Genomic DNA, 25,950 nt, shown 5'->3' on the forward strand with positions numbered 1-25,950 from the left:
CTTACAGAATTCAGTTCTAATGAATCATTTCAACAATACTAAAATTAGAAAGTAACAAAAGCGGCAGTAAAGCAGAACATACTAACTATGCTGGCTGAAATATAACAAAATTTTAAGTTCTAATTTAAAACATTTTGTGCTGTAGGTTATTCAGAGCCTGTAAAGTCACCACAGGAGACCAGTAGAACACCAGCCTATGCAGTAATAATTAGTGTTATGACTCATGAGGAATTACTGCTCTATTTCTTGGTTCACTTTAACAAGAGGGAGTCTTTCCAGTCTGACGAGTCTGTCAGTATCTCTGTGTACCTTTCCCCAACAGTCTGACGTGTGTTGAAGCTTCAAAGAGACTTTTTCTCAAAAAACAGGTGTCGGGGAAAGAAAGGGAGACTGTCACATATTGAGGTCACCCGTCTGAACATAAAATATATAAATCATTATGAATAAATGACATCTTTTATAAAACAAGGCTAAGACAATCACTCAGACGCTGTCTGATATAAAGGGATATACATTTATATTAGCTATTCCTGATTAATGGTTTAACACTGAACTCAACCCGGCTGCCTAGCTTTTAATCACACACATCAGTCTGAAAAATGCGGACATCTGAGGTAAGCACTGAAAACAAACACAGACAGAACAATGTGTGGCTCTGGTATTGAACTACTTCAGCAAAAATGGCTTTCAGATTGGACTGGTCCAGGCTCAGAACAGCTGTTAACCTCTTGCTAACACTGAAAACCTTACATCTTGAATCAATTCTGAGCTCATTTCGCTTCCTCTCACCGCCTACCTCGCTTTACTTCTCTCCTCTTTTTCCAACTCTGTCTCAGTCTGACTGGCCCCGATTCTGCCTCCCCTTTGCTTCTTTCCCTCGCACATGATGTCCTCAAAAAGATGCAAGGACTCCGCCTGACAGTCTTATCTTTGATCTGCAGATTCTGAGATATTTCCCAGAGATTTATGACACCCGAGTGGCACCTGGCTCTAAAACAAGGGCTTTATGTACTTAACAGAGTAAAAGAAAACACAACTTTGAGACATATATCACAGATGTTATTTCAAAGAGAGGTGATGATTGGAAATTCTTCGACGGCAGGAGACTATATTTATAAGATGATAAGAGCTATATACTAACCAGATTAGCATTCTTTATTTCAGGGTATTTCAGGCTTCTAACCTTTAATATAAGAGTTAAAGCTAACTTTTAATATAAGTGTTAAAAATAACCTTTCTGTACAGATAATCATGACAGCACCGTCATGTTTAATCTGTCCAATATTGCAGACAAGTATCTGAAAACCCAAAGACCCATATGTGAAAGTTCAAGACCTGTTCTCATCGCTGATCTATGGTCAATTTGGGCCATTTCTGCTCCTCCATTCTCTGAATCCCTTTTGCTTTCCCACGGTGTCAATATCTCATTATTCTCAATTCCAAACTCACCACTCTTGTCCAATAAGATGTTCGCTGGCGTTCTCTGATCCAATCAGTCCCTGTTCTTTGGATTCATTGCAATTCTGTCGCTGCCTCTCAGACTGCCTGTCGCTCAGCCCTCCTCCATCCCATCTCCTCCTCTTCCCAGTGGTCCGGGAAGGTCTCAGCTGACGTCTCCATCAGCCCCTCTGCTCAACCACCGCTAGCGTCTAGACTGCAGGCGTCCTGACCCTGCTGTATCTACAGTCTTCAAGTGGGACTGCGTCGTGCCTTGCCGGAGTCTAGCTGCCAAAATATTTCCCCTCATGAATCCTTATTACTTTCCTGAAATGCTAGACTAAGACGGAGAACATCATGCTCTTTGTCCGTTTCTCCATCACATAACATCCTGCCTATTGGATCAAATGTGTATGTAATGAATGGTAATATAATAAATGGACTGTAAAGAAGGATGGATGAACACCGACATCAACACAGCACAATTATAAAGCATGACGTGGGCAACTGTTAAAAGCGCAGACATACTATAGTGTCTAGATAGAAGCAAAAAAATAATTTAATCTAATTATGTGCCATTAGTGCACTTGTGCTGATGTCCTCATGTTCACCTGAAAGTGTGACCGCAAATGGCTTTAGAAATAAGACGAACAACAGCAGCAGACTGCTCGATCACGATGGAGAAAGATGTGATTCAAAGAGTTAGGCCGAATTACAGCCTTCTCCACACAGCTGATTCACATTCTGCGCACAGTATGATCAGCTTCGGCACACACACCTGGGCAGGTCTCGGCTAATGACCTACGGCTCATTGTTTAATCAGTAAATACAAATGTCTGACTATTTAAACCCACTCGGCTTGTGTCTGATGCGATTTCATCAGCCCTAATACAAACACGACTTTAACAGTGATCCTCGACATTGGAAACTCTGGATGCTTCTTTAACTGCTTCCTCAAACAACGCTTACTCTGCATTAGGCACGGTGTCTTCTCTACCATGAGTAACTAACGAGGGAGTTCTCTGTTTATGGAGATGTCAGTGAATGCACCTCGTAATAACACAATCTCTGTTACAAGAGGGATAGGTGAACCATAACCTGAGGGAGGAGAGCGAGATAAAGTGGGGCAGGGAAACATAAAAGCTGATCAACTGTCAAGACGTGAGAGGAATTCAGAAGAGGAGGATGTTAAATGCAAGAACTTTGCTACTCTGAAAAAGTTTCAGATATCAAAGGCAGAGAGGCCTTTAAGGAGATATTACGTAAGTATGAAAGAGTAGGCTCTTTGGGAATGAAATGCTCAAAACTGACAGTGGTAATAAAAGTACATCCCTGGAGATGTTCAGACAAGAAGACATTTCTGTAATTAAAATGGTGACTTTACAATACTAAGAAGGATATGGGGATTTTTAATATTTTATTAAACATATGAGCTACTACTCATATTCAAGCAACAAACACAACTGAACATGCCCAACAATCATATCATTTAAAAACTCAAGAAATTCAAGAATACTGAACTTCACTTCTGGATGTCATTAAGCGCAAAAATCCTACAACAAATATTGATAAGGACAGAGGCCTCCCAAGAAAGAAGCATCCTACACATCATCTAGTCAGTGTGTCTTTTCTGAGACTGAAGAAAAAGATAACTCCCCAAAGAGAGCCCTTGGAGAACGGGGATGCATCGCTGCTGACACATTGGCAACTGATTCACACGGTGTTTGATCATATCTTCGGCTCCAATACAGTATGATGCAAACAAGGCGGAGAAGAATCCAGGTCACGCTCAGAGCTCTTCAGAGACTTTTTATTTCGCACAAACTTCCCTCGCTTCACTAAAACATCTCTTTTTTCATTCCCTTTTTTGTGTTGTATTGCATTATTGCTGAGCGTTTTCTTCCGCACAGTGCCCGTATCTGTTTCAGTCGAAAAGATCACGAACAGTCACGCTAACACTTATGTTCTCTTCACCCCTTTTCTCTGGTTGCCCTCTAAACCCACCCCCGCTGTGTCTCTTTCCTTTATCCTTTCACTTTGCTGATCTTTCTCCTATCCTGTCGTAAGGTTTCGCTGTGCGTTAAGGGGAACTCACCAGAAAAGATTGCAGTCACTCATCCTTCCTGTAAATAATTAAACTAACCATTGGACACTGAGCTCGGAAAGGAAAATAACTCTGAAAAACATATAGTTTTTTAAAAAAATAATTTGCTTAAGACTCAGCAGACGATTTTATCCCCCTGCTATTGCCTCTCATTATTTTTTGATGAATAACTGATGAGGTTCTGCTGTTGTTGCTGTTGTTACTGTTGTTGGCAATGGAGGAACATTGGTATGCAGACCTTTTTCCCCCTCTCCACGCACTGGTGACGAACAGTTGGTCGGTACTCAATGAATCACGCACCGATCATTTAATTCTGATTGGGTGCGCGGCTGAACGAGCCGCTACTCATGGACCTCGGAGTGACTGTGAAAACGGAGTCATGCCCGGCTAATAAGAAATGAACTGCGCGCAGAGTGATGGCAGCACTAAAACGCATTTGTCCTCTGTAGCCATTAATGTCAAATCTCACGGAGAAATGATGGCATTTATTAAACGTGTGTGCCCTAAAACAGGAAGTACGCACTTTCGTGTGCCTGTGTTTGTGAATGCTTAACCATCAGGACAAACACTCGATGGCTGACTTCACACAGCACCTCCATTAAATCACAGTGTGAGCCCAAATGGAAGAGGTCAACAGTGACAAGACCGACTGAGGTATAATTTTCTCCAGACAAGTACAGGTTCACACTAGGACACTGGAGTGCAAACACTCCACTAAGGTTGTCGCTAAATCGAACCAGGCGAGCTGTGAAACATTACTAGCTTGTGACAGTTCAAATAAAGCTTCCACTTTGAAGATAAATGCTATTGGATGGACAATCTTACGTGATATAACTGGGGAGCATAAGTTTATTGTATGGGTGATGCCAGTGGGAATTAAACTGTTAAGTGGTGCAACTGTAATTCATCCTTAAAATCATATTCACTGGAATGACTTCAGTAGGAAAACCAAGTTTAAGGTAGAGCATCACTGTAGCAAAACCTATTTTAGACAACCTTGAAGAAGTCATTACTTCAAAAATAATGAATACTCCACAAGACCTCTTGGTTCAAGCTCTGTCCACAGTAAAGTGATTACTTTATCTTTGAGGTTGCCTAAGATCCACCTTGTTGTGTTAAAGTGGATGATCTCTGCGAGCCACCCATCGTGTGTTCTTGAATCATTACATTTCGCGTCAGATTGTTTTGAGTGCTGCCATCTACAAACAACAGGTGACAGGTCAAGGCCTTTGCTGATATTCTAGTGTTTCCATTTTCAAGACACTACTAGTCACTGGACAGATGACATCACAGAAAAATGATGACTCATTTAGCTCTTTTTTAATTTACTGATTCTGCTTCTATCATAGTTTCTTCACATCTTTGGCCTCAAAAGTTTTTTGAACCTTTTACGAACACACATTAAAAGAGTGAAATCCAGTTTCAACGTTGACACCAATCAATCAATATTTGATCACTAGCTGCTGAAGTATGGTCCTGCAGGAGGGAGCTAAATTATTTCAGCTAAAATCTAATGTAGCTTTAGTGACAATGGGCCTGACAAGAGAGATAAACTCTGACTGGGGTTTTAGTCTATCCCCACATTTATAACCCTAACCCTAAGTAAACCTTTGTAAATCAATTGAAAATATTAAATAACTTGATAATAATCCTCATAATTTATGGTGCAGGTGCAACCTTTATAGTACTGTAATATAAGAAAATGTATGAGGCTAACAGTCCAGAAAAATCTGTTGTGTCTTTCATTTAAAGTCAGCTGGGAAGTTACTGTTCTTGCTGTGTGATGATTTAGGCTAAATGAAGTCTAGATGAATTAAACAAAAAGACGTCAACATGCTGTAAATCACATACCTCAACCTGCTGACAGATCTGGATGAGCTTGGCCATTTGGTTCTCCAGTTCGCTGTTCCTCTTCACCAGGTTGGTCAGGTTGTTCTCCAGAGTTTGCTGTGTGGACGGATCAGGAAGAGGAGGAAGGGTAGAGAAGGAAGAGCAGGAACAAAGCGACAAAATTAGCATAAATAGCTGCTGGGAGCATAATTAACAGTATTGTATATTAAATCTTGAACACTGATCTTAAGACACTGATTATAATTTCTTATCACACAACTGAGTTTTACTATGATGAATTTAGCATAACATCTTCAACAATGTCTGTGACATAAGTGCCCTGTCCTCAACCTAACAGCTATTTAGTGCTGGTTGAAAAGTTTATGTATTTTAAATTTATAGTGAAATCTAGAGAGACTGCATGTGTTAAAGACCTGCACTGTCAGGTTATGCCCCAGCCTTGGGCTATTCTAGGACTGAATTAATAACCTAATTCTGTTAAGAGAAGATGACGCCAACAGTTTTAGTCATTACTTTATATCTTGTCTTAAGTGTGGTCAGCTATTATACAGGAACTGCATACAATATGTTCGATGCTATACTAATAAATGGTTACTATTATGATGTATGCCAGATCATTAGGTACACCAGTGAAAACAAAAGCATTATAATATAGTTACAAAAACTTGCAATATTTAGTTCAATATCATAATGAAGTAGAGGTGGAGGAAGATGTGATTCGACTGTATGACCAGTTTAGAGGATGTGGTGCTGTTCAGCTGTACTGAATTAAAGCCTTGCCGACATGAAAACACAGCAGAATCAGCAGCTCTCTTTGTTATTTCAAACCAGTCCTCAATACCATGTGTGTGAAGGAGCCTTACCGGAGGTCCTTCCTTCCTGCTGCTTTAAAGCCTGGTCACCACAAATGTTTAACTATTTTCCTATTTAAATTCTTATTTTTTGTATTTATTTTATATCCTTAACCACATGCTGTTGTAACAAGGCAAATTTCCCCACTGTGGGATAAATTAAAGGATTATCGTATTGTATCGTATCGTATATCATAGCGTATCGTATCGTACCAAATCATATCGTTTAACTGATGTTCTACATATAATCATGATATGAGGGTTGCTTTAGAACACGAAATTCAATCAAAATAAATAATAATCAGAATAGGTTGCAATAAAAAAATAATGCAGAATCCCTGCTGAAGGGAGAGCGTCTGATTTACCACAGCAGTGGTGACAGTTCACTAAAAACTGACCCATATCCTCCTCCTGAAGCAAAACCATCTTCAAAAATATTTCGTGCGGCAGAAGAATATTTGTTTAGTCCATCACAGAAATTTTTTCTGCAAATGTTTCTTTCTCCCATTCATCACAATTTAGAGATGGCAATCTTAAGCTAAATTAAAGCAAATATTATCTTGAATCAAGGTTCATTGTTTTACCTGTCAAGAACAACTCCCAACTATGCAAGTAGCAGGTCATTTAAAAGATACAGATAAAAAAAATGCGTCACTGTAAGGTGCAATATTATTTGCAGAAAATTTGGAGACGAATTTCCTTTTACAAGGTTAGAAAAGTTAAATAATATAAAAAGTATAAACAATGTACAAACAGTATCAATGGCTTGAAATCCTCGTTTAAAACAAAACATGGCTAGCGCTGTTAAGACAATACATTTTAAAATCTGTTCCCTTAATGTGATTCCCCGCTTTTTAACAACTACAAATGCTTACACAGCAGTTTTATTTGCTACAAAACTGCCCTTTGATATCACGGCTTAATTGCCTAGCCTTAGCATACTTTATAATCATGAAAGCAACCATACGATCAATGGGAAATTAAATCAATCAACCTCCACTTGCAAATTTAATGATCAAACGCTCAATTACAATCCCTTAACTTTGACTGCTTGTCAGATGCACAAACAAACACACACACAGACACATGAATAAACGCACTCAAACACACGTACAGTACAATGCGGGATATGAAAATGGAAAACAAGCAAATGAACAGGCCAGAAATAGATCTGCCATTCAACGGAAGCAAATCAATGACGGTGGCGACGGGCATCAAAACAACATTCGCAGCTGCAAAGAGAAGAGCAGAACAAAGCAGCAGACAAGCGGCGGGTGTTTGAAGCACTTCTACTCATGCAAGAGAAGGGGAGGTGGTCTTGACGGGCAGCTGGCTGCAAGTCTGACTGTACCTCTGTCTGTGCGTCCTGTCTATCGGGGCATCCTCTGTGATTTCCTGTATCTCCTTTATGTGCCGCTCAGCCTGATTTAGTTGGTCTACCTGCTGTCAGTTTGACTTTGCACCCACTTTGTTATTTATCTGCCTTCCTTATCTCCCTTCCTGCATCCCTTCCTAATTCAACCAAGTGTCAGCCTGTGTCCCTCTGTGTCTCAGCAGCGGGAGTAGGGGAGGACAGGGAGAGGAGGATTGGGTGGGGGTGGGGGAGGGTAAGGTGGGGGTGGGGTTGTTAAAAGGCAGCCAGGGAACTCACCGCAGCGCTTGTCTTTGAAGCCTCCATTACCGCATCTGACACTCTGCCCGGGCTCACCTGATAAGCCTACGAACACACACATACACCTACGTAAGTGCACACATAAACACACACGCGCAGACAAGCCTGATCACACAGCGTCTGCCACCGAGGCGCACAGCGAATCAAGAGGAGAACTCCGTCCTGATAAAGTCGCCACAAACACTCATCATATGGTTTAGACGTGGCCTCCAGTGCGGATGAGACGGCGTGGCTTGACAGTGGCTTTTGATATTTGCTACCCAGGAAGCAGAGCAGGAGTTGCATCACTGGAACAGGCGCTCAGTTGTTGTTTTGTTTGTGCGTATATGCGTGTGTGTACGATTTTGAAGTGGAACACCAGTGAGTGGGGACAGATGGGTCATTAATTAGCAAGCTGGAGACGAAGATGATTAATACATCACAACACAGCTGCCCCCCCTCTGAGATTGCAGTAAAACAACTCCTCTGTCCTCAACATGCATGTGTGTGTTTGATGACACATATGGATATAGTATGTGTCTGTTAGCAGATGATGCTAGTCAATACTACGTAATTCGAACACAGGCACTAAACCACTGTCTGTGTGCAAGTATATCAATGACCACACAGTGTCTGTTCAGCTTGACTTGTGTTGGCTCTCCTGTGGCCTCAGCCAAGTAGGAAGGACCGACGGCAAAGAGAGAGAGAGAGGCAGAATACCCCAAAAAAAAAACGAATTAAAACACACAACAGACATCAAAGATAGCTAGAACCACTCAAAGATGGCGAGCTGGAGCAGAGCAAAAATTAGGATGGGGAAGGAGAGGGGGCTGATTTACATTAATCTGGTACCTTCAGTCAAAATCAGAGGGATTTAATATCTTCCCTGTTTTTCATTAATCAATCTATAACTGGAGGTAAATACTTAATAGCTACAAGTCTCTATGGTTTAACCAGTTTAACGCCTCAGCAGGCTGTCAGCCCATCATAGCGATACACTGAATTTAAGCTGCACAAAGCGTGCGGCTGTGCACGCTGAAATAGGCAATGTTATTAGCATGACATAATATCATCGGGCTTTATGGTCGGGCTTTGAGCATGACACGTCATGAGAGGGCAGAGAGAGAGTGGAACAGAGATGGACGGGGTTAATGGGATGGAAATAGGCCTGAGTAAGGTGCTGAGAGGGGCCAGTCTGACCGGTCCTCTAATTCCGTCTTCATTCAATCTGCTTCTCTTTTTCCGCTTAATATCTGTCTCTGTCACTCCCAAGCATTCTCCCTTTTCTGTAGGACGTCTCATCTTCCTCTAACCTTACTTTCTGTCTCCTAACTCACTCGGTGTCTTGCTAGTTCTCGTTACAACTGCAGCTGCTGACAGCCTATCAACCCGGGTTAGATCAACACCCCCTCATATGACATCATCGAGTTGAGGGGCTCCTGGGTCCCATTCCTTTACTGACGATCCATTTCTCTTAGGACGGATTCCTATTTATATTACAGTAGCCAGACAGACTAGAGCGTGGAAGAAAAATATGACACCTTCTCTTTCTTAGATGGGACTTGCGTATGATGAAAGGTTTACCGAACACACATGTGACGCCGGTCGGAGACGGCTGTTGCTTTAATCTCAAGTTACCACTTTTCACAGTCTGTAAGTAACCGTAGTGATTTTCACATTAATGCTCGACAATGGAATTACACAGAATTACATCAGCAACAAATAAATAAACCACTTGTGTCTACAAGGTGAAAATCCTAACATTCTGCAAGCACGTCTTATGTTGTGCTTCAGTCATGAGTGCGGCAAAAACAATGACAAATTGTCAGTTTCTGAAATTGTGTTACGCTAATCCGGTTACATGGTAATGTTTTATGCCTCAGCAAGAAGCATGGGTTGAGCCACTTTGGTAAAGGAATCTCAAGTCAAGTTTAGGTTTAATCATATGAAAAAAAGAAAAGAAACAAGAGACAATAAGAAAAAAAAAAGGACAAATGTTGAAATGATATTTCAGACATCAGACAGGATTCGAAAGAAGTTTGCCTTTAGGGGAAGAATTTAAACAAGGTTTAATGCTGAACTGCATAAAACATTGTCTGATAACATGAAAATGTCCAGTAGCTAAATCTCTGGGTCAACAATGTAGCAACAAAAAATGCAACCGCTACCACAACAAAGATGTGGCAGAATGCCCAGAGGCCAAGTATCCGACTTCAAACTCTTTTCTTTTAATTAATTCCAGATAGTCCCTCATGTACACGAGAAACAACCGAGACGCAAAGAGAGACAGAAGAGAGAGAGATTAAACTTGAGAAAGAATTGAACAAGCTCACTTTACAGCTGTTGTTAACAAGAGGCTTTTCAGAGTTTGGACGTGTCAGTAATACAAGCCTTCTGGGAAACAAGATTTTTTTCTTCTAAGGATAATATTTCATGGGGCAAAACTCTAGAGACCAACGAATTGTACAGGGGTATAACAAACGGGCAGTCACGCTTGTCTCATAACCTGCTGGATGGGGCCCAATTAATGAGTCCAATAGGGATGCTTAAAAGTAGCTAAAATGGACCAAAAGCAGCAGTTTGGCTTGTCTTGTGGCAGACAGAGCTGTGCACAGATTTGCACGTTTCCCCACTAACAACTTCACGCAAACATATAGTGAAGATAAATATGAAGCATAACACCATGTTTTAAAGTGAATGTGTGGTATTGGCTTTCAAACTTTTGCTGCATAACTGGATAAGATGCCACAGATGTTTGAACTCTAAATGAACTCACGTGACCGTCAAGCTGCGAGAGGCTGCACAAGCATTTGAGGGATCTCAAAACAGCTGGGGGCGCAGCAATAAATGTGAGCAGATCGCTAGAAGACGTTTACATTCGTTCGCCAGACCTGTGCAGTAATTTAGAAAGGAAGAGAGGAGCAAGGAAAATAGGGAAGGGCATGACCAGTGGCACGCTCAACTTCTTTGCAAATCCCTAAAATCTTTTTCCCTTACGAATAATTATAAGAGAAAGCCATCCTAAGTGGACACAAATCCAGCAGTAATTAAAGTTTTTAGCCACATGCGGGGATGATCGTCAAGAATTTTCTCAGTAGGTTTGAAAGAGGATAATGAATCATCATGACTAGTGAGGAGCAGCGAGGAGGCTCGACTCAGGCTGGCATTTGGTTTTGTTTAGATCCTTTGATATCTCACTGGCCTTTACGCACTCCCTAATTATTACTTCGGGTCAGTCACAGAATGAGCACAGACAAGTAAAAACAAGCAGAGAGAGAATAACAATGACAGCAGAGAAGCAGATGCTACATGAAGCAAATGCACGTCCCTGACCATTTCTCAACCTCCCGTCCCTTCCTTGGACAGTTTCATATCAGATTACAGGCTGATTATACTGTGATATTAATGCTATGGATTAGGCGTGCCTAGACTGAGATGAAGTGGGGTTAGCAGAAAACAGTGATACCGCTGAATGGGCTTAAAGGATCTTTCTATTTCATTTCAATCAGCCTCCACTGGATTCTTGGTGGCAAAGGCAATTCTGTTTCATGGATTAATAGCGAGGAAGAGAAAATAACACATATATGAGTGGCTTGGCTCTTGTTCAATATGATCAATATCAGAGATAAATGAGAGCACGGAGAAGGAGCAGAGAAATAAATAACCAATAACAATGTCTGAAAAAAATGCACCACAACCTTTGGTACAATATTACATGAGCGTGTGGGACTCCGCAGCTAGAGGGCTGGCTTTATATTTTATTCATATTTTCTCACATATCTGCCCTTAAACCGCTTTTTCCAACAATACCACATAATTAGGTATCAATCAGTCGATAGCAGAAGATATGTACATTTGTGCAATACAAGGCACCATGACAGCTGGCAAACTTTAACAGCTTACAAAAGTACCACTCTTAAAGTTCCTCCACTTGCTGTTTTGATGTCACTGTAATTCCTGCGTGATACAGCCTAGCTTGGCAGCCACTGTGTATAAGGGACTTTCAAAAGGCTTCAAACTCATAGGAAAGCACATCTAGACGATGCCTTCTAGCCTGAATGCACAAGAGTAACTTCTTTTGAAATGCAGTTTAATGCCGCATTGACATGCTCTCGAGAGCACTGCGGTTTTTGTCGCTTTATGCAAAGTAAAATTACACTTTTTGTGAATGGAGTCTGGTGGCTTTGAAGAAAGAAATATACTGCAACATATGCAAAAGTGTTTTTAATTGTGGTGTCACTTCTGTTACTAATGTGCCACTGTATCCATGCAGTAGCGTTTATGTTTTTTCCGCACTAAAACGAAATAATGCATTGGATCTGTGTTATTGCCAAAAAAAAAAACAAAAAAACTGTAGATTGAATTTACAGAGAAGATGGCCAAGTAAAACTGAAATACGGCCGTAGCCGTTTCAACTCTCATTTGAGCTCAGTGTGTTTGTGTGCAGTCCTCGTCTGTACACCGTTTCCATTTATATGCGAACTACTTCCATTCTACAGACACCAGGCCCACAGCACACTATCAATCAGCCTGTATGAGTGGATCTCTAAAAATGTTTCATCAGCTGAGTGGCATGCCGTGCAGCTCATAGCAAATTCTTGTTATCCACATCCAGCCTTATCCACAACAGATGATATTATTAGGTCGGCGCTGCTAACTGTGCTAGATAAGGAATAACTGGAGCTGTAGCCAACCCCTCTGACTCCTGACTAAAGACCTTATCATCATCGGCTCTGCTGCTGTGTGCAGATAGAAAGAGTAGCAGGGTCTTGGTGGGATTTAAAATCTCCACAACAATACAACAATATTAAAGGATTTTTTTTAGTTTACATCTACTGAAAGAAAGAGTTACCATTAATGGTAACTATAAGCACAACAGCTAGGTGAAAGTCAAAGATTATTTCAGCTAATCTATGACAGACATCTGATGTCTGGTTCTGAATTAAATAAAGATATTTTGGGGACAACGATAGCTGGCTTTAGCTGAGAAGATAGCACTTCCATCTGTAGCCACATTCGAAAGACACTCCTGATAATATCTGAACTCATAATAAATCAGCTGTGGTCTCGCGGTGATAGATGTGAACGAAAACAAGAAGGAAAGAAATAATACTAACAGCAACAAAAAGAAACAGTAAACAGTAGCGCATCTGGTTCCATTCAGGTGCTGCCTTTCCATCAGTCAGCAGCAGGTGACTGAGTGAACACACTTCCACTTGGCTCATCAAGGGGAGACGGCACAAGGGCCGAGAAGGGAGAGACCGCCTGTCCCCAGTGGGTCATTCTGCACAACTGTCCCACTAAGAACCGTAGAAACAGCACAATTAGAACAAAAAGACCTCACCTCATACATGTGGATGTTTCTTAGACATGTGCTGCCCACCTAGACCAGACCAGACGTCCCCACCTCATAGCAATGGCACAGGTGCACACGGTACAAACCGGTTTAACTAAAAAACCTGAAACACATCACCTGGCCTCCAAATTCCCTCGATACCAAACTGATCAAGTATCTGTGGGATGATCCACAGAGGCCTCTCCCCTCAACACCCCCGCTAACAACATCCTGTTGCCACAGACCACAGGACACCCCCGAAGGCCAATGTCCATTCTCTGACGAGTTAGAAGCAGGTGGTCATAATGTTATGCCTGATCGGTGTAGTTTGTGCTCTAAATAAGGGGGATTTGTCTGAGCTACAATTTTCGTTGCCGTTTGGTTATTTTGTTGGAAACGAGGAAAATAAATGGCGCTATTGTTGTTCCTATTGTTACTCCTCTCATGCCCCACTAATACACACCTTAAATTGTAGGCGTTGACTGACAGCAGAATGACCCAGAGAACACAGGAGCTGCGTTTGGAAGAAATAATCCAGCCGCAATCTCTTGAGCCAGCGAGTGCGAGCTCCAATCAAGTGTCCTTCAGGAAAGCAGCGACAATACTTGCCGCCTCCAACGATAATGCCTGCAACCGACCTTCATCTCTGCTCTTTCTTTCTTGACGTACGAGAAAAGAGACACAGAAATAAAAGGAAGGGGTGTCTGAAAGCTACGTCGAGGCAAGCAGCATGGAGCCACATTTCATTGGCTGTAATACAATTATCCAGCTGCTGGCTCATTGGTATATTCATACGACACGGTTATTCATTTTGTCTTATTCTCTAAAATGTAATAACAGGGAGAGCAGTGTGTTGGGTCTGAGTCATCCTGACTGATGGAAACCCAGAGGCCGTTGCTTGGCTCCATGTTTTTAAAACTGTCTGACTCATTGCTGCAATGAAGAATAGTAGATTTCTTTCGGCGAAGAACAGCTGAGTTACCAACAATAGTCCCCCGAAGAGCTGTTGTGAACATTCATGGTTTCATTTAGTAGTTCTTAGTTAGGGTGTTATCTAAGCTTTTCCCTTTGTTAAGTCTTCTCAGACACACGTTATCTAAAACCACTAATTTACATTTTTCATGTAATCCCGGAAAAATGTGTTGAATTTGTGGAAAAGGAAAAAAAAGTTTGCGTCAACACAGATTGTTCTGATTTGTTCAAAGGCTGAGAAGTGTTCTGACAAAATCACAACTGCTTAGCCAGGTACGCAAAGCACTGACGGGGGGGGGGGGTCACAGGGACACGCTGCGTACTCGCAAATCAACAGCATAATGAGAACCACAGCTGGCACGCGGAACCAAGCGGCTGCTGCGGAAAATGTTTGCTCGGAAAAACAGAGGCAGCCTGGTTGGCCGGGCCGCGTGAGGTGCGACGCTTTTGTATATCTTGCATTTGTAAATAATGTGGACGCGTGCACAAGCATAAAACCTCCCGATGTTGTTTTTTCCCCCCTCGCAGGTGTCACTGATTTCAGAGGCAATTTCCTCATCGGCTTTGCAATTCTAGCTTGGCTGCACCACGAAACTCATACCAACATAATTTTCGCTTTAATAAATGCAACCCAACCCCGATTCTCATTAGGTATTGTAATCCCGTTTGATCTCGGGCACTGTGTGAAACGTTACCACAGAAGTGAAGTATAACCACAGTACGCTGATCCAAATGAATCAACATGCTGTTGTCATTAAATCTCCCCTTAAGCCTGAAAGGATCCACCAGAAGTGAGGAAAAGAGAGTTACATTTACACAGAGTCGACAAAGGTCAGCTGGGGATTTATTTTCTTTTAGAGCCAGTGGGGACTTTTTTTTAGCCGATACGAGCATATTGTTCATTTTTTCACAGTTAACAGGCAGTACCTGCTAGCCTGGAATTTGCTCTATTGGAAGGTTGGTCTGGAACCACGAGTAAAGTAACAGCTAACAGCAGTATGGTCATCTGATTGGTTGTAAAACTATCCAACCGGATACAGAGCATTTTATTTTTCTCTGCGTCAAGTGAAAAAAAAAACACAAAACATACTGCTAAACGGGCTGTGTTGACAGCTGAAACCTGGCTTACGGGGTTTGCTGGAGGCTTGTTGGGTAGAAGCGAGAGCTTGCCATTTAAATCTTGCGCAGCGATGAGTGAATCAGCCCCGAACGTCGACGCCGCAGATTCCCCATAGCTTCTCATTCTATTTCCTGGCCTCTGTATTAGATTCTTCTCCTCTGCCACTTCTCATCTCTCCTTCCTGCTCTCCTACAATGTCAGCTGTCGCCCTCTCCCCATCTCTCCGCTCAACCCGACCTTCATCTCCTTTTCCTCCGCTTCTTTTTTCTGCCTTGTGCGAGTGCAAAAAACTAAACAATGGTGACGATAAAAGTTGTGTCTTTGAGACTTAGTGCTATCTCTACTTCTCAGATTAAATTTACCATTTTTTTTTTTTTTTATTTCGTGACAGCTGCCTAAGATGCAGAGCAGACATGACAGAACGGTTTCGTCTACCGCTGCAAATAGCACCTCGATTTGAAATGACATACGTTATCTGATCTTTAACAAATGAAAATCTACAAATTAATCTGGGACCTCTGTGTTATCTCCGAGCTTCATGCAGCGGCACACGTCATCTTTTTAAACCTCCAGCTGCACAACAGGAGCAACAATCTGGTGTGACTGTCACGTTGAGAGCTAAAAGGTTTATATTTGTCAGCTTCTAGTAAACCACCAGAGAGGTTCATCTGAGCTCACGGACTGCAGACTGGGTCGGTTCTGCGAGAGTGTGATAAGGTTATGAGCAACCCAGTTAGCTGATTTCGTTCTGGGCGAGAGGGTTTGGAGGCAGTGAACGGCTAAATGTGTGCAAACATACAACAGAGACGCCACAAGCAAAGCGTGCGCGGGGAAGCACGGGTCAAGGTGTGTGCCGAAATTTAACTTGCCCTTCTCGCCCCGCTGTAGGGCGTCTTAGTGTGAAATGATGTGAATTTGATTTGATTCGTGATTCGAGGGGAAACGGAGGCAGAGGCGGCTCAGACTGTGATTGAAACCAAATTTACTGCAGCGGTCTGAAACTTTGCTTCTAAAAATGAAAAACTAATTCCTAATACTTCTGCTTATCTTGACAGATCTCGGCGCGGCTTCAACTTAATCTGCCACAAATACACTTCTCTATTTTATCTCCTCTCAGATTACAAATGTTGCTTTTGCCCAAATCTTATTTCTTCAGTAGTTAGCGGCGTAAATTGATATCCATGTAACTTATTGATTGGTTTTCCCGAGCCTTGAACTTCAGGGATTAAATATTTGAAATTCGGCCGTGGAACATAACGAGCAAGTGGAGAGAAAAAAAAAAAAACACAGTACAGTAGCTCCACGTCTGCGGCTGTTTCAGCAGTATTGAATGTGATGGTGTATAATGCCAACCAGGGACCCGTTTGATACGAACACTGAGATTTCCACCTCGGGTGTTTTATCTCGGCCGCTGCAGTGTGGCCTCCTACGGGGCCCTGCAGGTATTCAGATGCGGAACAGAAAAAGGCCCCACTCCCGTCTAAACGGTTTTCAGTTGGCGACATGAACACAACGAATCAAATAAAATGAACACACTGGCACACAAGATGCACATAAACAAGAAACCTCCCCCTCCCCCCCCTCGCTGTTCTTTCACACACAGCGTTGCGGCAACCACTGACAAGACAGAGTGTCTCTATTAGTATCAAAGCACCTCTGTCCACGCTGACAGATGAGTTGGCTTCCTTCAAGGTGGCCGAAGTGATTTACTGTAGGTCTACTATACTTTGCCATATCTAATTGGACCGGCCATGTCCTGGAAGCGGGCCAGTAAATCATGTCACTATCATGTATTTATAGATGAGGTCATGTAACTCCAGTGCTGATGGCAGCTACACAACACCTATATATGACACTTGTTACCATGCCGGCTGTTGGCAGGACGCCAAAGAAATAGACACTGCAGCAAGAGGAGCATGAAGAGGACAATGGGAGATGGAGTGAGAGACAATAGCAGGGAGACAGAATCAGATTATAACATACAGATTTTGACATCTTTAAACATATTGCTTCGACTCAAACATGTTGCAGCAGGACTCAGAAGTGGGGATTCCAAGCTCCAACAGACTACAGGAAATAAAAAATCTTAAGGGATGACAGCCCAAGTGCAAAAACACATAACCCTAGCTGTGGTTCAGCTCCACTGCTATGCATTCCTGATTTGGCCAGACACCAGAGTATTAGAGCGGGGAAGCACTCTGGACAGCTTCTTGCCGCAAATAGGAGAGACACATTCCCCGCGTTCCTGCAATTCTGCATGGTTGGCTTTCTGCCGCTGATATCTGGAACAGACATTCCTCTCTGTATGACTCCCTGGGAAGCTGAACTTCCTGTGTGTAACCTTAGCTAAACAGAAACTTTCAGGAATGGTCTCGCGGATCAGTGACGCCAAGGCTGCGCGGGCGAAGCTCAGTGTGTGTGCGGCGAATTGGGATTCGACGGTCCCACGGTGTAGATTTTGAACCTTTACATGCAAACTGAATTCTGATGGAAATCTGAATTTGATCATGATTACAAAACCAGTGAAATGGAGCAGTTAGCAGCGGAATGAAAGACACGTTATTCCTTGTACCTTCTCACTGACTTCGCGCCAAAGGGCTTTGAAGGTCTCAGCTCTGAAAAACTGCACTGGCCTAATAGCTTTCATGAGCACTGACAACTGTAGTATTCCAAAGGGAAATCCCTAAATAAGGTGTCAAAAGTTTGTCTGGAAAGCACTTCATCAAACACAGAGAGGGCTTCTGTTTCTGTGTGTGCATACGCAGTCTATGTGAATGACATTTCTTCATATGGGCAGGTGAATCAGTTAAAGAAGTATGAGCTATTTACACTGAATGGTTATGAGCAATGGTCTGTGTGAGCAATTTCATGCATGCATGCCCAATAATATAAGAACGTCACTTTTACGTCATAGAATCCATGTGAATCTATGGATGCAGTCACTGTGAGTGCACTGTATGCACGACCTCAGACACAGAGAGTGTGCTGCTCTCTGAGGAGCTCCACTGGACAGGGTGCTAGCTGCTGCTGTCACCACCATAGTAGCAAGAGAGGATAGGTGATGTGTCCCTTTTTTTAGAAGCCATAAAAGAAGCCCTGCACACTATTAAGCATGCATCAGCGCCCTCCTTTCTCATGGGCTCTAAGAGCGGGACACCGGAACAAAAAAGACGTTTACCCGCGTCCTCAATCTCTCGGCCACGTGAAACGAATGAGCCCAGAGACAACTTAGATGTAATAAGTTTGCGAAGTCAGTTCTGTTGGTCTCTCCTCGGCTGCTTCCAGCTCCTGTTCATCCTCAAAATCTCATTAAAAGCCTCCGCAGCCTATGTTGTGACTGCTAAACGCCCCCTCATGGAAGACGATGCTTCACCTGGCGTCTCCAGTTAACGCTGTGGGGAAATACACCCCTGAGTTGTTGAATACTGGGCAGTAAAACCTCGTATTTTGTGGTAGAATATTTATAGACACACTGACTTTTATTTTCTGTTTGGCCTGCTTGAAAATCCAACTCGGACTCTGGCTGTAGGGTGTCCATTAAATCCAAACATAATGTATTAGAAAACTACTTATAAGTTCCAGTGAAACACTCACTGAATGAATAAGCAGGCACGTGTGTTTCCATAGCAACATGGACGCAGGCAAAGCTTACATTTACAATTTATTGCAGCATGTTAACGAGCAAACATCCGTCATGTATCTTGTCCAACCTATGAACCTACAATGGTATCGGCATCAGCTGCCTGCAGACACTATAAACAGATTAAATGAATTAAAAATTTTAAATATAAATATCTCATTTCCAACGCTTAACCTGGTCTCAGTTTATCATCCTCTGAATACCACTGGATGAAAAACGTAGCACGCAAGCTGCAACAAGTCGACTACACTACCCTTCTGGCCTTATTGACAGTTTAATCACATAAGCCATTATCTCATATCCCATTCGCTATTCAAGTCACTACTCCTGTCTCAGCCAATATTACACATGGCTTATCGTTTGCTGGTGAAAATGCTGATATTGATTCGGGGACTGTGACAAGGCTTAATATCTTGCTGCGTCGTTGTTTAACACATTGTTAAATTATATTTAGCTTGTCACCTGTGTGCCCCGTCGCTGGCTCGGAAGAAGTTGCGGCTCACGGCCGACGCCCTCAGAGGTGAACTAATGGAGTCTGAATTGATCAGAAATTTGGAAAGTAAAGCATCCACATTTTCTTATAATAACACATAATGAAAAAATGACCCTTGTTTCCAAATGAACTAGGAAATCTTCATCAATGTTTCAGTGTGGCTGGATTTATCGACTTGTTTGAGGGATGCAGGATTATTTTAAATACTGTAACGGTGCATCTGTTAATGTACTAATCCATTGCTATGTGCGGGACTTTCCTCTTAAGATGAGCAAAGCAGCTGGATTCTCTTAACTCACAGAGCTCATCGCCTGCAGGAGTACCAAGGATGGGAATCAGCAGGAGCTGGTGATATATTTTTATTCATTATTCTTCACTTGAAGGAAAAACGCATGCCAATCATCTTAACAGTTTAATCCAAATGAACACACAAAAAGACACAAAACTCTGATTGGACTGGATAGGTAACTCCTTTGAGGCTACCATTCAGCTAAATTTAAAGAAGTAAGACCTCAAAGTCCCTCTGATAGTAAGAGCAGGGGTGATTTAACAGACTTCTAACCACTTCAGTCGCTCTCTTCTCTGATGAAAAGCTACAGTAATAAAGTACGAAAACGGCTAAATGAGTCTCCATTAGGGCTGCGACATCACTGATGACGAAGCGCTGACCGATTTCACACACATTCCTCAGGCTGGCTGCTGCTGATGTCGGAGATGAGTTCAGAAACATGCGCCCAATGTGTCATTCATTTGAAGCACACTTAAAACTAACTTGCACCCCGTTCAGTTAACAGTTAATCAATACTCTTCGTGTTTTCGTCATGTTTTCACTTTTCGGCCCGTCTATAAATCAAATCTTGAACTAATGGGAGACTTCAGTAGAATAAGTTGGTGCGGTTTCAAAGGAATTCAACAAAAAACACGCCATTTTTTTTTCCCAGCACTTCGACACGTTATTTCACTCTCTCCTGGGTTTCGTGATTTTGTTCTCAGCCAATTGATTCCTGACGGACTGGCCTTCACAGAGCAGTCATTTTTCTTTGCCAGTGTCATGGGATTGCTTGCTTCTTCTGCCAAGTGTAGCCTTGTGGTGGGAGGACAGAAATGCTGCTTCGGTTATTCAGAGAAAAACGATAACAATATGAAACACTTAAAGAGATGATGCTGAACCAAGAGGCGCTGTGAAGACGATACAAGGAAATACTGGTCGTATTGTGGCCTACACCCCATCTGAGTCATTCGCTGCTCTGAACACGCGCTGTCATTGAAGTACTCGGCTCTCTGATGAAAGAGAAATGATATGTTTTACATTTCAAGCGGTTGCAACACTGAAGTCAGCTGTCTCGGAGCCGACCCTGAAGTGGACATAACCAAGACGTTGTATTAGTCAAAAAGATTTAAAAGATCAGAGGGACTGATGAGACTTATTACCTGTAGTCTAATTTATTAAGTTAAACTGCCAGTGTCTAACCTAACATAACGTGACATAAGAAATATAGGGCTATAATTTGGTTTGCATCAATAAATGAATGCAGCAAAGGAGCAAATTTGGGTATTTTGGGGTCATTTAAGCTCAGAAAAACTCCCATTTAATTTCCATTGATCGGTTTAACAACTTCAAAAAAGAACAGAAAAAAAATAACTTGCTGATTCGTTGTTATTGGAAAAAGAGCCCACTACAACTGGGTGAAATTTCCTCTTCTACACAGATAATTGAGATGATTCATTGTACTTTTCCTATACGCCGATGACTGCTCCTTGGGTGCACCTCACGAAAACTAACCAGTGGGCTATTTTCAGTCTGGGAATGATTTAGAGGTCCCTCTTGTCCCAAGGCGAGTGGAGACGTGCTGTTTATCTCACACTAGTGTCATTAGTTCAAGCTAAGCATCTTCCCAGCGGCGACACACTGTTCCTGCCAGGCAGCCTCACAACAGCACACAGGAACCATCACACACGCAGCGCTCACTGGAAGAACGCACGTGCGCCGGCACCAAAACAAAAAAGAAAACAGATGGCATGTCAGTGCACCTTTGCGTGCGCACTTGCGTATACACAAACGCCACACTCTGGCGTGAGAGTGCGCGGGGTGAAGGAATTCCAGAGTTTAACGATGACATTCCAGATTCTGTATAAATATTCCTGTTATGCTTTGTTCTCTGGTCTTTTGTCCCTGGGACACAAGCCAAAAAAGCTTCTGGAAGATTCAGGCACCTGCGATGCAACCATTTGAATTGCAAAAAAGTTTTTGAGTGATTAAAATCAGTCAGAAGCCTTCGCAGCTTTAAGAGTGGCGCAGAGACACTGAACTGTAATTTCTAAATCAAGCCTCACAATAATGTTCATGGTCTGCATGTGTCATCAGTTTCCTCTCACATAAATGTGAAATCTGTGCGATGGATTGTTGCAGATTAATACCAGGAGGGGCTCACTCATCAGATACTGCAGGCGAAGCATGTGGCACTGTGCGAAAGCCAGGGAAAAATAACATCAGCATCAGATGACTATCCACCGCTGATTAAAGTGCAAATCCTCTTATGTTGAGGTGTGCTGCTGCCAGCCATCCGACTAAAGTACATAAATACTAATGTGTTTAGGAGCTGACATGCATCACAACCAACAATGTTAAAGGCACATACGGCTGCCGTAACAAAATAAAGAGGAGACATAGCACCCGTACAGATGAACGCATATACTTTTTCATGTTTATACGTCAGAAGTGACTCCGATCCAGACGTCCTATTTATCAGCTGCTTAGTTAAAATGATTTTCCTTGAGTGTCATAAGTGTCAGAGGCTCAACTGAGCCTCGCCATGTTGTCAGCGTCTTACAGCTTTACCCCAAAATACGAGCAGGCCCTCAAGTGCTTGGATTCTGGTTTTAAGCTTTATAAATAAAATGAGGTGGCAAAAACGAAGGAGCAGCAGTGTACGGCTATAAATACACGCTGTATTTGGGGCTTGAAATGGCCTTTTTCCGTATTTAACGAGATTAAAGAAGTCAGGAATTTTATCCATGGTGGGCGTGAGAAACAAAAACACTATTTTCATCATGAAAATGCCGAGATAAGAACATTCTGAAGACCAAGCAGGCATATTTCTCTTTAAAGAGTGTGGGATAAACAGAAAAAAAAATAAAGTTAGTGAACAAAACGGTCAAGTTTGCACAGATAAACTGCACCGAACCATGTACCTTAATTTTACCTAAACTGCACGTAGCACCTAGAGCGTACTACACTACGGTAACTCAAATGTACCATTCACTTGAATGTCTGTATCACGCTACAGCTGTGACTAATGCTCCTTTTCATAGAAGAAAGGTGAGCAGAGGAATGCATTTGTATTGACTGCATTGAACAGATGAATTTGCCTTCAGACGTAAACATAAATCTAAGAGATGAGCCACGTCTGTTACGCGCCTCTCAAAAGCATCGCATGCTCTCCGTCCATAAGTTGTGCATATGCATGATGCAGTGGCTGCAAGCGATTAGATAAGCTTTTTTTTTTTTTTAACCCACTAAATCTCATGATGGGCTGGCGTGACACACTTTCACAACATGTGCATGATGCATTGTGCAGTATAGGCGCCTGCTCACACACACACAGAAAGACACACACTGATGAATACTTCCCGATACGCGTGTAGGCAGAGAAGTGGCGCATCGAGGGACTGAAAGCTTTCTGCTACACGCGTGGCCATTCTGTCATGTTCCGTCAACATGGCTAAGTGTGCTCCTACTCACAGCAGTGACTTTTCAGGCCGAGCCACGACTTCTGATGGCATCCTATACTCCAATAACTCCTCACTTCTCCAGCCTTATAGCATCTGACCTGGCACACACCTCTATGCGCTTGCAGGCACACACACACCCAGAAATACGGCACGGGAGGAAAAATATTTGCAGGCAATCATATAGCCCAGAATACACAAACACACTGGAGGGCTCGGAGTCTCCCTCTTACCGGCTGCATGCAGCTGCAATGTGTGCAGATGTGTGGGCGAATGAGGGCGGACAGGAGTGGTGTTACCTAAAACAACACAGACTGGCCAGGGGCCAAATGAGGGAGAGAGGGAGGAAAGAGAAAAACACAAGTGACGGAAAGCAGGTGGGATGGATGATGTCGTCTGCCTGTATGCAAAACAGGAATACAGTGACACTGTGCGGGGACAGTGATGGAGACAGTGGGAGTGAGTGTGTGGGGGAATAAACTGTATGAGAGCGCATACATTTAAGTCGAGCACTTGGCATTGACGGCTTTTAATTTCCTTTTTGGCAATCAGATTAGCCCGGCTGTATTTTATTTTCCCGTGTCTGTCTCCGTGATAAGACAGTCATATTGTGGTTGCAAGTGTGGATGTGATTAAATGCATGTGAATCTGTACCGCAAGCATCTCCCCATGCACACACGCATAAGCTCGCCTCTGGATTTAGCAAAGATAAATGTCATCAGCGGGAGAAGACATGATGCATCCATTTGACAGGGAAAAAAACTGAAGACATAATACATAGACACAGAAGTTAGAATTAAGGAGCTTAGATGGAGGGAGGGCAGGAAAATATGAAGGGTGAGGAGGGTGAATGAAGAAAACAGTGGGGATAAAGGAACAGAAGCACGGCCAGGGGGACAGAAGGAAATGAAGAGAGCAATGAAGGGTTGGTGTTAATATGCTATGACTTGCCTCTTCCTAAACAGGAATTAATCCAATAATCGCTTGGAAATGCTCTGCATATTTCTTCATTCTTCTCATGTACATAACAGCCTATCATCTGGCACAAGGGTGCATGAGACCTGGAGACTTATGAAGACCCCGGAGACACGCACTAGTGACAACTACTAATTCTCCCTGCCGTAGGGTTAATACACGTGCAGTTTAAGATCCATCCTTTACGTGTATCTGCCGCTTATTGCGTGCGCCACTCAGACTGTCACCAACGTCAGCTCTGCTATAGGCCTTGTCATCACGTCCGCTCATTTGCACTTGATGCTAAAGCGCACACACTTCAGACCCTCGCGGGGCTAATTTGAACAGCCCAGACCAGGAGGAAGTCTTATCCTCGTTATGTGATCCGTTTGTCGGCCTTTCTCCGCTTCCTTCCGTCTTTTTCCCGTTCATTATTTATCTGTCATTTTCTGTCTCTTCTTCTTCCTGCCTCTCTCTTACGTACATTGGGGTCATGCCCAGCAATATATATGGAAATTTTAAACAGCCACATCACTGGGCCACATGTTAACTACTGCAGAATATCTGGTGGAAGGACTGACTGGATGTCACAGGCTGGCCATGTGTTTCACTTGGCTTTTTGAAAAGTGGCGCTGCATGTAGTTGATTCATGACATAAACGTGCCGAGAAACCAGACTGTTGTTATGTATTTTTTGTCAGAATGCACATACACACACAGGTGGCACAGGAAGAGGTTGCTGTGCACAGTCTATAAACCAATAAGACATAACACTGTCCTAATATTGTATAGGTCTCCCTTGTGCCTCCCATATAGACTCATCAGAGAATGGACATGGGTCTTCTGAGGGTGTCCTGTGGTGTCTGGTAACACAGTGTTGTTAGTGGGGGCCTTTGGGTCCTATGGGTTGGGGGGAGGGGTCATTGCTATGGAGTGGGGGTGCCTGGTCTGGTCTAGGTTGGTAGTACATGTGGATATCCACAATGCCAGGTCCAAATGGTCTCCAGCAGAACAGTGAATTGTCACAAGATGGTCAATGTTATTTACTTCTCCTGTCTATGGTTTTAATGTTGTGGCTGATCGCAGTATGTCTTGTATGTGTTATACTGAACATCCAATGTGTAGTTAAACAGTTAATACTGTACTAAGTTAATAAATCAGTTGACACCCTGAATCAAGTGCTATTTTAACGTACTTAGCGATGTTCATGAGTGCTTGGTTTGCTTAACTTAGTAAAAAAAACATAAAAATAAAATCTGCCTCCAAGAACCCATAAAAAATCCAAATTTAAAAACACCTTTACATGTTGGGTCATGTGCTGAACTATTCATTAGTAGGAAGAAGTAGCTGGTGGTTGCCTAGCAATGCAGCCAACGACAAGTCTTAATGCTAAGCTAATTTGCTGATGCCTCCAGCTACATATTTTCTACATATCTCCTTATCTAACTCAGTAAGAATAAACGTATTTGCTTGGAGCTTTGGCTTGGGTTATCCACTAATTGCCTCTGCATGCTGACATGCCCTTGGCCAAGACACCGCACCCAAAGTTGCTCTGCCGCCATCGATGTGCAAGTGAACAAGAAACACTGTAAAGCATACTGGGTATCGCTAAGTGATAAAATCGTTGAATAAGTGCAGATGATAAACATGAATGGGAAAGACATTCTCCCATCTCAGAGGGTTATAAGAAGCTGAGAGTACAACTCTTACCCTGTGATCAATCGTGACCTTGCTCTTAAATCGCAGATGCAAGATTAAAATCCTGTGCACATTTCAGCTGCTTGATTTTGTGTAAACAACCTTCATAGAGGATG

The 25,950-nt window shown here is 42.7% G+C and overlaps 1 protein-coding gene across 5 annotated transcripts in view; it reads right to left on the reverse strand.

The window, feature by feature from the left end:
* The window catches only part of mid2 (midline 2), a 139,381-nt gene that overhangs the window by 37,766 nt on the left and 75,665 nt on the right, over positions 1-25,950 (reverse strand). For 4 of the 5 annotated variants that reach the window (XM_047584753.1, XM_047584755.1, XM_047584754.1 and 1 more), the window contains 2 exons: positions 7,895-7,960; positions 5,393-5,488 (listed from right to left, as the gene is read on the reverse strand). In XM_047584753.1, the coding sequence (XP_047440709.1) occupies positions 5,393-5,488; positions 7,895-7,960 (162 nt within the window). The remainder of the gene's footprint in view (positions 1-5,392; positions 5,489-7,894; positions 7,961-25,950) is intronic. The other variant, XM_047584757.1, reaches the window with a different exon arrangement.

This window comes from Mugil cephalus, chromosome 5 (assembly GCF_022458985.1).
Source record: "Mugil cephalus isolate CIBA_MC_2020 chromosome 5, CIBA_Mcephalus_1.1, whole genome shotgun sequence".
Classification (NCBI taxonomy): Eukaryota; Metazoa; Chordata; class Actinopteri; order Mugiliformes; family Mugilidae; genus Mugil; species Mugil cephalus.